This window comes from Haliotis cracherodii, unplaced genomic scaffold (genome assembly GCF_022045235.1).
Source record: "Haliotis cracherodii isolate W230 unplaced genomic scaffold, xgHalCrac1.p SCAF_2, whole genome shotgun sequence".
NCBI classification, from domain to species: Eukaryota; Metazoa; Mollusca; class Gastropoda; order Lepetellida; family Haliotidae; genus Haliotis; species Haliotis cracherodii.
The window spans coordinates 79,215,459-79,228,084 of record NW_027266275.1 but is presented as its reverse complement, the minus strand read 5'-3'; the positions used below and the strand labels follow the sequence as shown (position 1 = coordinate 79,228,084).

The window sequence follows — 12,626 nt, the reverse complement described above, 5'->3', positions numbered from 1 at the left end:
TCAGATATTTCAGTCACCTTATCCTTAAGCTGAAATAAAACAGAATATTTCTTGGAATCATAGAAACCCTAACTTAATATGCATAAGCTACCAAATTACCACCGTGAAGAAAAAACACCCCTAACCCAATGGTCTGACAAACACAACAAGATAAACAAAGTCTGTTAATGGACAATGTATTGTTGAATGTAGTCTTGGGCAAACTTAACATCAACAAAGTGATTTTTATCTATTTTTTATAAATTGGCATAACAATTTCATTATCAATTTTTGTTTAAAACTAACAAAATGATTTCACTATAAAAAAAATTTGAAATTGACAAAACAATTTTCTTATCTTTTACTTTTTAAAATTGAAAAACTGATTTTCTAATATATTACTTATATCCCCAAAACACCTCACCTTAGTTGTACAGACCCCCTTGACCTGGATGTCCGTCTTGAGGTCATGGTGGTTTCCAGTAGCGAACACTTCTATGGACAGAGAGCTCGGCCCATACTGAACTACCGCTGTCTGGTCCTGGTAGCTGCAGCTCATCACCTGCTCACTCAGGACGAAGACGTTGGCGATGGTGTTGATGGCCATCAGTGTCTTGTTGCTTCCCCACTGGAGACAGGAGAACATGTCAGGACATGCAGAACAACCATCACATGATGATCATCGGGAATTAGGCACCAAGGAAATGTTACTGTTAATGTGAGTGAAACCCTAAAGACTTAGTTTTATTGCTTGGTTTGGGAATGTTTTGTAAACATGGTAAACTCAGACATTTCAGATTTGTTTGTTCTTCAAACCTGTCAAAACGTTACCTGAATACTTTGCAATAAGTGCAATGTTTGTATAAATACCTCATTGGTCTATATGCATATGCATATATTTTTAATATACACTTGGTAGACATCTCTACAATGTGGATGAATAATTTTCAAGCAAATTCCAATATCTGTCCTTGAAAAGTCATTTCCATTCTATAGCATGCTATTACTGCATTCTGGGAGAGGTAGAGTGTGTTTCCACCCTCCTTGTACCTGTATTTGTCTGACTGGACCCTCCACAGTTGCCGGCGCCTGCAGCTTCCACTTGTCCTCTCCCTCTATCTTACGATTGTTGGTCGGATGAAACTTCCACAACGCCACGTTCCCCATGTTAGTGCCTCCAGCCAACATGCCTATACAAGACAAGGAAGTGGTGTTAATCCAAGGTCACTCACTCCCACACAAACCGTGAATATCTGGGGTGGAATAGGTCTTCAGCAACCCATGCTTGTCATAAGAGACAACTATGCGAGGCGACTAACAGGATCTGGTGGTCAGGCACGCTGACTTGGTTGATGCATGTCATCTTATCCCAATTGTGTAAATCGATGCTTGCTATATCAATCATTGGATTGTCTGACCAAGACTTGATTATTTACAGACTGCCGTCATATAGCTGGAACATAGCTGAGTGCGGTGTTAAACGACAAACAAGCAAACACTCACACTCACACATACACACACACACAATATGGCATCAAAGGATTACTTATAGAGAATATTCATTCAACTTAAATCAGAAGTAATTCCTCTAGAATCTTTCACTTCAGCACTTGCCACACATTATGTTAGTTAAACCTGAATCAATATTGATTACTTTGCGTATTTCACTGCAGCATTTGAAACAAGTTCCATCAGTTCTTACCTTTCTCCGCACAGTATGCCACACACATAATGGACTCATTGCTGTCGTAGCTGCTGTGGGCATCCAAACTCAACACATAGTTGTCATCCTGCTCCAGATCCCACATTCTGTTCAAAATAGTGGTACCAACATATGAAAATGATGAATCATCACTCACATATAACATGACTCAATGGTATGGTCACTGAGTGAGTTTGGCTTAATTTAGTCAGTTTGCAGTGCAGGCAATAGTCTAAGCCAGCCATTTTTTACTCACTCTAGGTTTACATAATGACACCACAAATAACAAGGGCAAAATCTACGGAAAATGGTCTAAAAGCCAGGTCAACATAGACTTATATTCCCTTATTTTTCTAGAGTCAGATCACAAGACAAAGTTCCCTTGAGGTGCACTCACCTGATGGCCACTTCTCCCGTGGCAGTCGCCAGCAAACCTTTCCCTGCCCAAATGATGTGGGGCTCCTCATTCCTCCCACTCAGCTTCACCTGAAATACGCAAATCAGCTCATAAGTTAACAATCATATTTCAAACATTTCTGTGTTATCATGTCAGGTCTGTGCAATTCTTTGGATTCCGTGCAGAAAGTCCATTTACAAGAAGTCTTGGACATGCTTAAGTCTCTGGAATAATAACGGTAATAGTAGCAAAGAATGCAACACAATATAAATCCTGCCGGGGTCGATGCAGGAAGAAAAGGCACTGTAAGTCCCCATGGTCCCTGGTATGGTGATCTCCCTTTAGTTACGGACGATCTCTAGCCCATTTTTATTTATTGTATTGTTCACTAATAATTAAGACTTTTATATATTTTCAACTAGTTTTAAATAGACTCTGTGATATTCTAGTAATTGTACTGTCCATCGTTGACAGCTTTTTATATTGTATAAATATATGTATCATTAATGTACTTCTCGTCACAATATGGCTGAAATACTGCCGATGTGACGTTAAATCTTAACTCACTCACTCGCAACACGAAGAGACGATGTTTTACCTTGATCATTTCCTTGGTGTCTCCCTCAAGAAGTACAGCATGTTGTGTAAGCATCATGTTGTCCGTGATTGTTATGAGGATGTTCTTGTCATCATAATACAGCATTTTCCGTACTGACGAGTCAACCGTGAAACACTGTATGCATTGTCCATTCTCATTCACATAGTAAACTCCACCTGTATAAACGTACCATAGTCACAACAATGGAGTTAGATATTGCAGTATGTGCACAAGCATCTTAAAACATCACGATGTTTACTCTAGGGCAAGAAAACAGTTGCATTCATTCATTCTTAGTTTAACATAATGTAACGTTATCAAGTATATCAATGACTTTTGAAATTATTGCACAGGTGGTGTTTTTTTTTATTTTTGGTTGTTCAAGCAAGAATGTAACCAAATTTGGTTTACAATAATTTCAGGTAAATCATGTCGCTCTTAAGTATTGTAGCATTTAACAACCGGGTTGTGTGTTCGAGATGTGGAATATTAAAAGATTTAAAAAAATTTTAAAATGGAAATAAAAACAAAACATGAGGCAGACTTTATGAGTCTTGAGTAAAGATTATTATTTTTTTATCCTTACTTGCTTTACATTCGACAGTCTAGACAATGTATATATGGTATACCAAAGGGAACTAAGCTGAATTCTAAGCTGGGAATTAAGAACATATATATCATGATATATGCACTTCATGAAACATAAAAATAAAATCCATCCAATAATAAATGTTTGACTGGTAGACTGGACTCACCACTGGCACCACCAACAAAGAAAGACAGTGATTCAGATTGGCCAAAGCTATTGGTTGTCTTGGAATTATTCTTCCCTCGTTTCCAGTTAAACATGTCCAAGGCACTCTCGTCCCCACTCACAGCTGCTCGGGCCAAACTTGCAATGTCTCTGAAAACAAAACAAGTTCAAATGTGAGTCATCATAACAAGGTTTCACACAACATTCACCCACTTCTCTTCAGTTGTATAAGGAGGCAAGATGTTAGAAGAAACACTATCGCTTCCTTCCTCAAAACTAGGACAGTATGAACTGAAGCAGATCAATTTCCAAACGTACATCATTATAAACCAAACATTACATGCAGGGGTCGAATCTAACACTAGCCCAGGCTGGTACAATCCTGCAGGTTAGTACAAATTTCCCCATTGTTTAACATTACAAGGGTCTTCATCTTTTCTCGGGCCAGTAAAGCTTTTGAGTTTAGCTCTAACCCCGACAGGATTAAGAACTGATTTGTATGAGGAAGAACACAAATGGATCTGCAAGGTATTACCTTCACATTTTAGATGACTTTATCATGTTTATTACAGATATCAGTCATTAATATTTTGTAGAATTTTCCTATTCGGAATATTCTATAAGTAATACGTTACCACTGTTATACCGAGGCTGTTGTCTCCCACAACTGCTGCTATAGCGAAATCTACCACAGAGATCTCAATTACCTCATGCAGCACGTGCGTAGCCACCTAGCTGCCATGTGACACCCTTCACTCTTGTCTCTTGCGAGAGCAAGTGCTCGAGGGACGGACGGGCGGGCAGCAGCCCAGTGGTAACGTATTACTTATAGAATATTCCGAATAGGAAAATTCTACAAATTACATTAAGTAATATGTTACCACTGTTATACCGAGGCTGACTACCACAGTAGGCGGTGGGGAGCACCTACAACCCGAATCCTGACTGCTAGCGTTCCTTCCGACCAGCGGAAGTAAACACCAAGGCGGAAGCACTCGATGCGCATGCACCTAGCTAGGCGTTACCCTATAGGAATACCAAAGCACTGTCAAGCGCATACCGTAAGGCTCAATCGTCATTGCCAAAACGATTGGTGACTCCAAACGGCCCCACTGGATAGGTATTTCATCGCCGCAGCGGATGAGAACACTGTATCCGCGTGAGCTTAATCTTAGATCAGGTTAAACAGTCGAAAAGAGGGAAATTAATTTCATTCAGACCGTATATCCCAGAGCAAGCCTACTTAAAGTATGCATTAGGCGCGTGACCTAATTCCAGTATTTGTAAGCATGCATCACAAGGTTGGGATACACGACAGACAATTAAATACATAATTGTCAAATTACAAATAAGGACAAAGCACACAAAAAGCCGCCCTCACCTGTGGTGTGAGTGCGCTGGTTTGCGGGACCCCAACTCCTGTACCCACGGCAGTGAGAACATTGGAGTCGACCCAGATTGACCACCGTGCAAGGTCTGATGCCTGAGGAGTTCGGAATTGCGCTGGGCACACCCCTTAGGTGCCCGCTTGCGCCGTGATCCGCGGGCCAAGACAGTGCACACTCTCCACGACGGCATCAGCGACCTGTTTGAGGTAATGATTGGCAAAAACCGAGTCAGAACGCCAGTAACAACCTCGTAATATTCTGCGAACAGAGATATTCGAGTGTAGGGCAAATGTTGCCGCTAGCGCCCTGATCTCGTGCGGGTTTGACCCCGCTACCGGTAACCCCCGAGACCGGTACGCCAGATTGATGACAGAACGAAGCCACAACGCAATCGAGTTGCGAGTTATGTCAACCGTGCGATTAGGGTTACACGATATGAACAGACGGTCAAGCCCTTGTCTACGTTCATTCGAAGCCTTAAGATAATACTTAAGGGCCCTAACCGGACACAGCGCTCTGTCCTCAGTATCAGCAGGATGTAAGATTTCTTTGAGTGATCTTACAGTGAATTCTCTCTCCGTTTGCCCGATTATCGGCGACGAAGCACATGAGCAGGCCCAGGCGGACCGCTCCTTCGTCACCCCTATCGAATCGTACCTTGGCGACATCGAGTGCATGAATTTCGGATACACGTGCCGCCGTGGCAAAGGAGAGGAAAAATGCTGTTTTCCAAGTCACATGCCGGAACGAAGCACAATGCAAGGGTTCATACGGAGCTTCCGTAAGTGGTTGCAACACTAGGGAAAGATCCCAGGCCGGTGCCCATAGGCGTCCCTTCTTAAGATCGTGCTGTTTGAAACCCTTGATAATACCCCGTATCACCGGCTCTTTGGAGAGACTGGTACCCATAGCAACGTCCCGTACCGTAGCAACGGACGAGATATAGTTGGCAATGGAACCCCCGGAGAGTTTCCGGGTCTCTCGCAAGTGAGACATGAAACGAGCAATATCCTGCACAGATACCTTATCTGGCGAATGAATGTGATGTTTACAACACCACTTCGTGAAAATAACCCAACGTGCATTATACACCTTCTGGGTAGAATCACGATGCATACTAACGTATGCCCGAGACGCCCGGCGAGAAAAACCTTTACTCCTCAGACGCTCGGTGACAACATCCACGCGTGCAGATTGAACTGCCCTGCGTTTGGATGAAGCTGACGGGTGTGAGGGTGGATCAAGAGATCCGGTCTCACAGGCAGTGGAAGTGGCGACTGCGTGACCTGGGTCAGCAAGTCGGGGTACCACGATCTGTTCGGCCACATGGGCGCGATCAGTAACATTCGACAGCGAACTCCTCGGAGCCGGCTTAGAATGTGTGGTATCAACGCTGTCGGCGGGTAAGCATAAGCGTCCAAGCCCGTCCAGTCTAAAGCGAGAGCATCGTGATCGATGGCCCTCGGGTCCGGGACTGGTGATACAAACAACGGGAGTTGATTGTTGAACCACGTTGCGAACAGGTCGACCATCGGACGACCCAAACGTTCGCACAGCCACTGAAACACTACTGGGTTCAGCATCCACTCTGTGGGGCTCGGATCCTGAGGCCTCGATAGAGCATCGGCCAGTACGTACCGCACACCTGGGATGTGACGGGCGCGTATCTGGCACGGGACACTGTCCACCAGAGCGTAAAACTCGAACGTGAGATCGAGTAGCGAGTGACTGTGGGTTCCCCCCAGTTTGTTCACATAGGACACTACTGTCGTGTTGTCGGTCGCCAGCATGAGCCGGGCGTCGACGAGACGATGCTTCCAGTGATTGACTGCGTTGATCACTGCCTTGAACTCGAGACAATTGATGTGAAGACCTAGTTCGTCTATGCACCACAGCCCCGAGCTCACCACCCCCTCTAGATGGGCGCCCCAGCCCACTAGAGAGGCGTCTGTATACAGGTTCAACGTGGCCCGGTAGGGCCGCATAGAGACTCTTGATAAGACATTGTAAGGGACCGTCCACCACTCCAGATGCGGTCGGAGCCGATCCGGGAGGGCGACGGTCGCACTGTTCACCTCCGTTGCTAACAACTGGATTATAAACCGTTGCAGCGGGCGGAGTTGGAGACGACCCCGTTCGGTGCATTCCTGGGCTGATACAAGTAGCCCTAACAGCTGTTCCCAAAAGTGAACAGTCTGTTGCACTGCTAAGACTTTTGCAATCATCGCCTGAATCTTGTGCCACCGGTCTGGGGGGACAAAGAGGCGATGGGACACCGTGTTGAACCGATCTCCGAACAGCAAGTTCAGAGAAGGGGTTAACTCGCTCTTGGGGAGATTGATAATCCACCCCAATTGCTCCAAGAGCCGACGTGCGAAAACGAGATGGCGTGACAGGGTGTCCGTCATTCGATTTGCTACTAGCGAGTCGTCCAGGTACGCGAAGTACCGGACACCCCTCCTGTGGAGGAACCCCACTATGGGGGTGGTTAACTGGGTGAACAGCCAGGAAGCGGACGTGTGAATCATTCTGAGTTCGGCACTGTCCTACTTGGGAACGAGAAATATCCTGGAGTAAAACCCCGGTGTTATTTCTGGTAGAGCTAACTCCCGTACTGCCCCTTCTCCACCAACCTGCCGATGGCATCGGCGAGGATGGGAAGATTGGTTTCGAATCGAAACCTGCCAACGGGGCAACGGTGAGCGGCGGATTCGCTTTGAGATCAAGCCGATAGCCGTACCGAATCGTGTTGACCACCCACGGGTCGTCGAACACTTGTTCCCAATTCTCCCAGTAAGTCTGGAGTCTGGCTCCCACTGGGGAAGGAGAGGGGGCCCTGACAGGCTGCGGCAGGCGCAACTGTCCAGGGCCAAGTGACTCGGGTTCGCCTAAGGGCCAACCGAAGTTGGCGCTGTCGGCATACGAACCCCTCCAATGAGAGTCACCTGGAGGGGCCCTTGCCGTCCTTAGACGACTTGGGCTTCCCCCAGTTCCCCATCTTTCCGCGAAAGGGCAGCTGATTGCCCATACCGGAGCCCTCAGGGCGGGACTACTTCCCAGAGGAAGAAGAACCCGACCCCTTAGACCTACCGGCCGCAGCAGCCTGGGGCGCGCTCCGGTTAGGAGCGGCACCCAGGCGCCTATGCAGGGACCCAACAAGAGCAAGTGTGTGCCGAGAGTCCTCGGCAACGTACTCCAGGGAAGCATTTAAACTGAGCAGGCAGTTGTAAATGCGCTGGTCACGGTCCGTGGGAGAACCTTCGACCAGACTGGCCGCTGCAGCCAAGTAAGTGTCTCCGTGAGACATGGAGTGCCGAGCGAGGGCGTCCAGCTGGTGCAAGGTAGCTTGCGTTACCGTAGCAGCCGGTGGGGCACGGACACCCAACCGCTCAACATGGGCCTCCGCGGTAGGACCAGCCTCGGGAAAGGCAAGGTCATGTACCGGGAATAAACCCTTTCTCCACGACGTCGGAGGCAAAAGGAGACCCCGACCGGAGGCCGCCGCGAAGGCGTTCTCCAAGGAAGGCTTGATACCGCGCAGCAAGGTTGATGCGGGGAAAGCCATGTCGGAAGACTCATCGTATACCTCGGAGGAACCCACAGTCGTGGATTCCCCGCGGTACCGGCCGGGGCATGTCCTCAAAGAGGTCATAAACCATGGCCACGCGGTCCTTAACCGATAGCGAGAGCAACGGTTCGGGGGAAGGACCGGTGACCACGCGAGCCGCCGCCGTACCGGTGGACCCCGCGTCCAACCCCGCGGCCACCAAAGTGGCCGTGGACGGAACAGCCAGCGGCCTATCCTGAGATAAGGCCGCCAGCTTGGAGTCCACAAGTTATGCAAGAAATGCGCGACGGAATCCCCGGACAGCCCACGGGCCGCCAAGGGATCCGCCGCAGCCGTGGTGGTGGTACCCGCAAGGGGACCCCGACTGGACGAGCCGGCCACCACAGGGGTGGAAACGGACTGCACATACAGCCGGTAACGCTCGCTTGCGGCACACCCCGCAGCTCCTGGTTGCGGGGGTAGAGGGGTTGGAGGACGGCGAAACATCCATGTCAGACATTTTGTTTGTACTATGAACAAAGAGCAAAACATGGTTACAACACACGCACCACAAATAGTCACAAACGGGTATTTTCACAAGAAAATAAACGAGCAATGGGAATATAGAACATACACATATAACATATAGAGGAATAAGTGATGTAAAAAACCCAAGATATACTAGAACAGGGGAACGTAAGACGCAACGTGCATACGAGACACCCCGCAAGTATATAGAAAAAAAGGGCGGGAAAAATATTTCCTTTTGGCGGGAAAAATATTTCCAAGTGTAGTTACAGCAAACGCCCCGTAAAAGCACAGTTTATTAGAGAGAATAAACAGTAATAAATATCACCGAATGGTCGGAGAAACAGGAACGCTTGAGCAGTTTATTGTACGTCTTGCTAGAGCAAGCGAAGAAACAAGAGTGAAGGGTGTCACATGGCAGCTAGGTGGCTACGCACGTGCTGCATGAGGTAATTGAGATCTCTGTGGTAGATTTCGCTATAGCAGCAGTTGTGGGAGACAACAGCCTCGGTATAACAGTGGTAACGTATTACTTAATGTAATTTCAAATCAGTGGGTTGTGATCGATCCTAATGCAGTCTGAGACCATAGAGACATCCTACTGCGTATATAATACAGTAATTAACTCACGAGGCTGGATCTGGGGGTGGAGCCGGTCTAGCTAGGATGTGTGTGAGTGGCTCCTGGATGTGGTGCTGACAGAGAGGGTTGGGGTTCAGGCGTCCTTTAGTATCTACTTTCCATACAATAAGGATTCCAGACTGGAACAGAAATACTTCACATGCTTAAAATGTTACAATTCATGTACGTTGGTGCTAGATTAAATGTAGTTGGTAAACCAAGCTTATAAAATTCTAAATAAAGCTAGGGAAATGTATTCTCACATATTACTAAAAGACTTCATGACAAGTTATATCAAAAGAGAGTTAGTATCATAATAATTATGGCCACCTTATCTCCTGATGCAATCCTGGTGCCATTAGAACTCCAGTGCAAGACACTGATGGCTGATTTATGCATCTGTATGGCTTCATGGAGACTACGCTCCTGTTCATTCCAGATGAGGAGTTCTCCTGTCTCCCATCCCACTGCCACTATCTTCTTGTTTGGATGCCATGACACCGACGTCACATGGCAGTTCTTCTGGAGATGTGTATTGGGCAACTTTTCTCCCTGAAATGGAAAGTTGAACATTTTAAACGTGTCACATAGACATATCACATCAGCACATACAAAATGTTAATACCTTATAGTGTTATAGTGTAACAAAAAGTAAATGAACACATGATCAATAATGAGAGTTCAAGTCATCTCTTTTAACTGGTCATAACCCACAGTGGTAAATTTCTCTCTATGACATTCACATATGCTTGATGTTCTTAACGCAACGCCTACAACGATTACCCACTAATGTAATATTTTATGTGCATCACTTTAGGGCTGGGACGAGTCCAAATTTACTACCCGGGTACCCACACCCTATTACCTGACCCTACCTGGGTACCTGCTGTTGGTGTCAAGAGATAGGAATGTGTTCAGTCAGAAAGAAATGTGAACATTAGAGATTTAAAATTGTTGTGTAACCATGTAGTTATATAGTGAATTTTTGTCATGAAACAATATATCACGTGACTAACCACGGGTCCGGGTAGTCCTGTGGGTACCCGGGTCCTACTCAGTACCCAGCCAACCCGAGTACCCGAGTTACCCGTCCCAACCCTACATCACTTAGCCCGTAGACGTGTCAACTACGAGGATAAGTGATTTGGGATTAAAATCCCTCACTTTCGCGATTTATTGCCCTGGGACTGTTAGCAGCATACCTCTTAAGTAAATCAACCTCATAATAGTGTCACTTCTGACTTCCATCCACATCAACAGAATAAAGCTGACATACCTTGATGAAGGTAAAATACTAACCATGCTAATTATCATCATGACAAATGAATGATGCTGTAATCATGGTTAAAAAACCCTAACATTCTAGTTATCACGGTTATGAATGAAGCAAATATTCTAAATGGAGCTATATAAATATGAATGTGTTATGATTAATATTACCTCCTCTGTGTAAAATGTGACAGCACCTCCATTATCATCACTGTAGGATGTAACTGCTAGCAGTGGACTCCCACTGAACCATTTTAGATCTGTACTGATGCCAGCCTGGTCCGTCTCCAAGCGGTGATCAAAGTAGACAGCCATGTCTCACTGCAAAACAATCATTAATATAATGAAAATAATATATGAATAAAATCATGAACAACAGAACTTAACCTAACCGCTGAACTAGTATTAGTAAGAAATAAATATTTCATCCCCCTTTTTACATGGTTTTCACTTGGGCCTTCACATGTTCTAATGTTACTAACAGACATGAAACATTCCACACATAAACATGCTTCACCTTGTTTTTGATATTTTATCAAAACATTCCTGGTGTCAAATAAAACAGATATGATATAGATTGTGTGACAAGCATAATTGATATTGAGGGAGTACTCAGGGTTCTAAATCGTATCAAGGATATTTTGTTTATATATCCTTCCAAAATGCCCAAAGGATACATAAACACAATGGATATGGCATCAAACACATTCCTGTACTTTTAAAGCGAGTCAAATTTTTACATTGTGTTGGCAATATAGCAGCTGTCATGGTGACACATACTTGAAAAAGACAAAGTTTTGAACAAAGTAATCATTCTTTAGAATACATGGTATTTTAACCACTGTCCAATGCCATTAAGGTATAATGACATGCAATCATGGCAATCAACCAAGTCACAAGCTGACTGCACAAACCATTTAGTGACCTCACAGTCTTCCAATAAGCACAGGTTACAGAGGATAGAATTAACCTGGAAATCACCATAGGAATAATAAGTAATTGGACTGAGTAGACATTCTTATTTTGGGACAGACATTGACAAGAACTAGTGCTCATCATTCACACAGTACTTCACGTTTGGTTATTGACTCCATATTGTCTTTACTTGAAAATAAATACATAATGATCTGCTAATGGAGAATCCTGACAAACGACAGAAAATTAATTTGATCTTTTCCAATTTTAGAGTCTACAATACAAGTTAAACATGGTACAGAATAGACCTTCGGTGAAACGAAATTACCTGAATTCACGTTTGAAAAATGCTTGCCATAAATCAAAAAGATGCATGTATCCCTGTCTCATGGGATTATGAGCAACTTAGGAGGCGTTGAGCATAACTTGAAGTTCCACCATGAGTTGTTGACATTCACAACGACGCCAAACGATGCCGACATAGTCACATCAAATACATGTACATGGTCGAGAACTTGACATATAATCTTACATGTGATCCTGTTCATCCAAAACGCTTGCTGTGTTTTGATTTCATCTACTCTTTTAGGTTACCGTGGTTACTATGATGCCATCCACATCAGTCACAGCACCTCGGCCGCCGACATGTTGAAAGTATGTAGCGCCCGGATGAGACGTCAATAGTATATACCCAATGACATATGTTAGATATGACAAATACCAATTCTATGACATGATAATTACAAACAAAAGTGCATAAATGTGAAGCTCAAATACTACGAACATATTTCAAATACATAACAGGTTCACAGTTAGTACTATAAACTGACTTTTAATATCATGTAATATGCGAATACCTGAAAGAACTACTAATAATTAAACAGTTATTGAGAAAATAGTACAATACATTCTGATACTATTTATGATG

At 44.8% G+C, this 12,626-nt stretch overlaps 1 protein-coding gene across 1 annotated transcript in view; it reads right to left on the bottom strand.

The window, feature by feature from the left end:
- The window catches only part of LOC139468545 (intraflagellar transport protein 140 homolog), a 32,517-nt gene extending 20,166 nt beyond the window's left edge, over window positions 1-12,351 (bottom strand). Inside the window, exons 1-10 of the mRNA XM_071250593.1 lie at window positions 12,231-12,351; window positions 10,955-11,104; window positions 9,845-10,066; window positions 9,524-9,654; window positions 3,432-3,580; window positions 2,677-2,852; window positions 2,079-2,167; window positions 1,682-1,788; window positions 1,030-1,169; window positions 404-607 (exon numbers count right to left, since the gene is read on the bottom strand). Coding sequence (XP_071106694.1) covers window positions 404-607; window positions 1,030-1,169; window positions 1,682-1,788; window positions 2,079-2,167; window positions 2,677-2,852; window positions 3,432-3,580; window positions 9,524-9,654; window positions 9,845-10,066; window positions 10,955-11,098 — 1,362 coding nt within the window. The 5' untranslated portion in view covers window positions 11,099-11,104; window positions 12,231-12,351. The remainder of the gene's footprint in view (window positions 1-403; window positions 608-1,029; window positions 1,170-1,681; window positions 1,789-2,078; window positions 2,168-2,676; window positions 2,853-3,431; window positions 3,581-9,523; window positions 9,655-9,844; window positions 10,067-10,954; window positions 11,105-12,230) is intronic.
- Window positions 12,352-12,626: the final 275 nt, after the last annotated feature.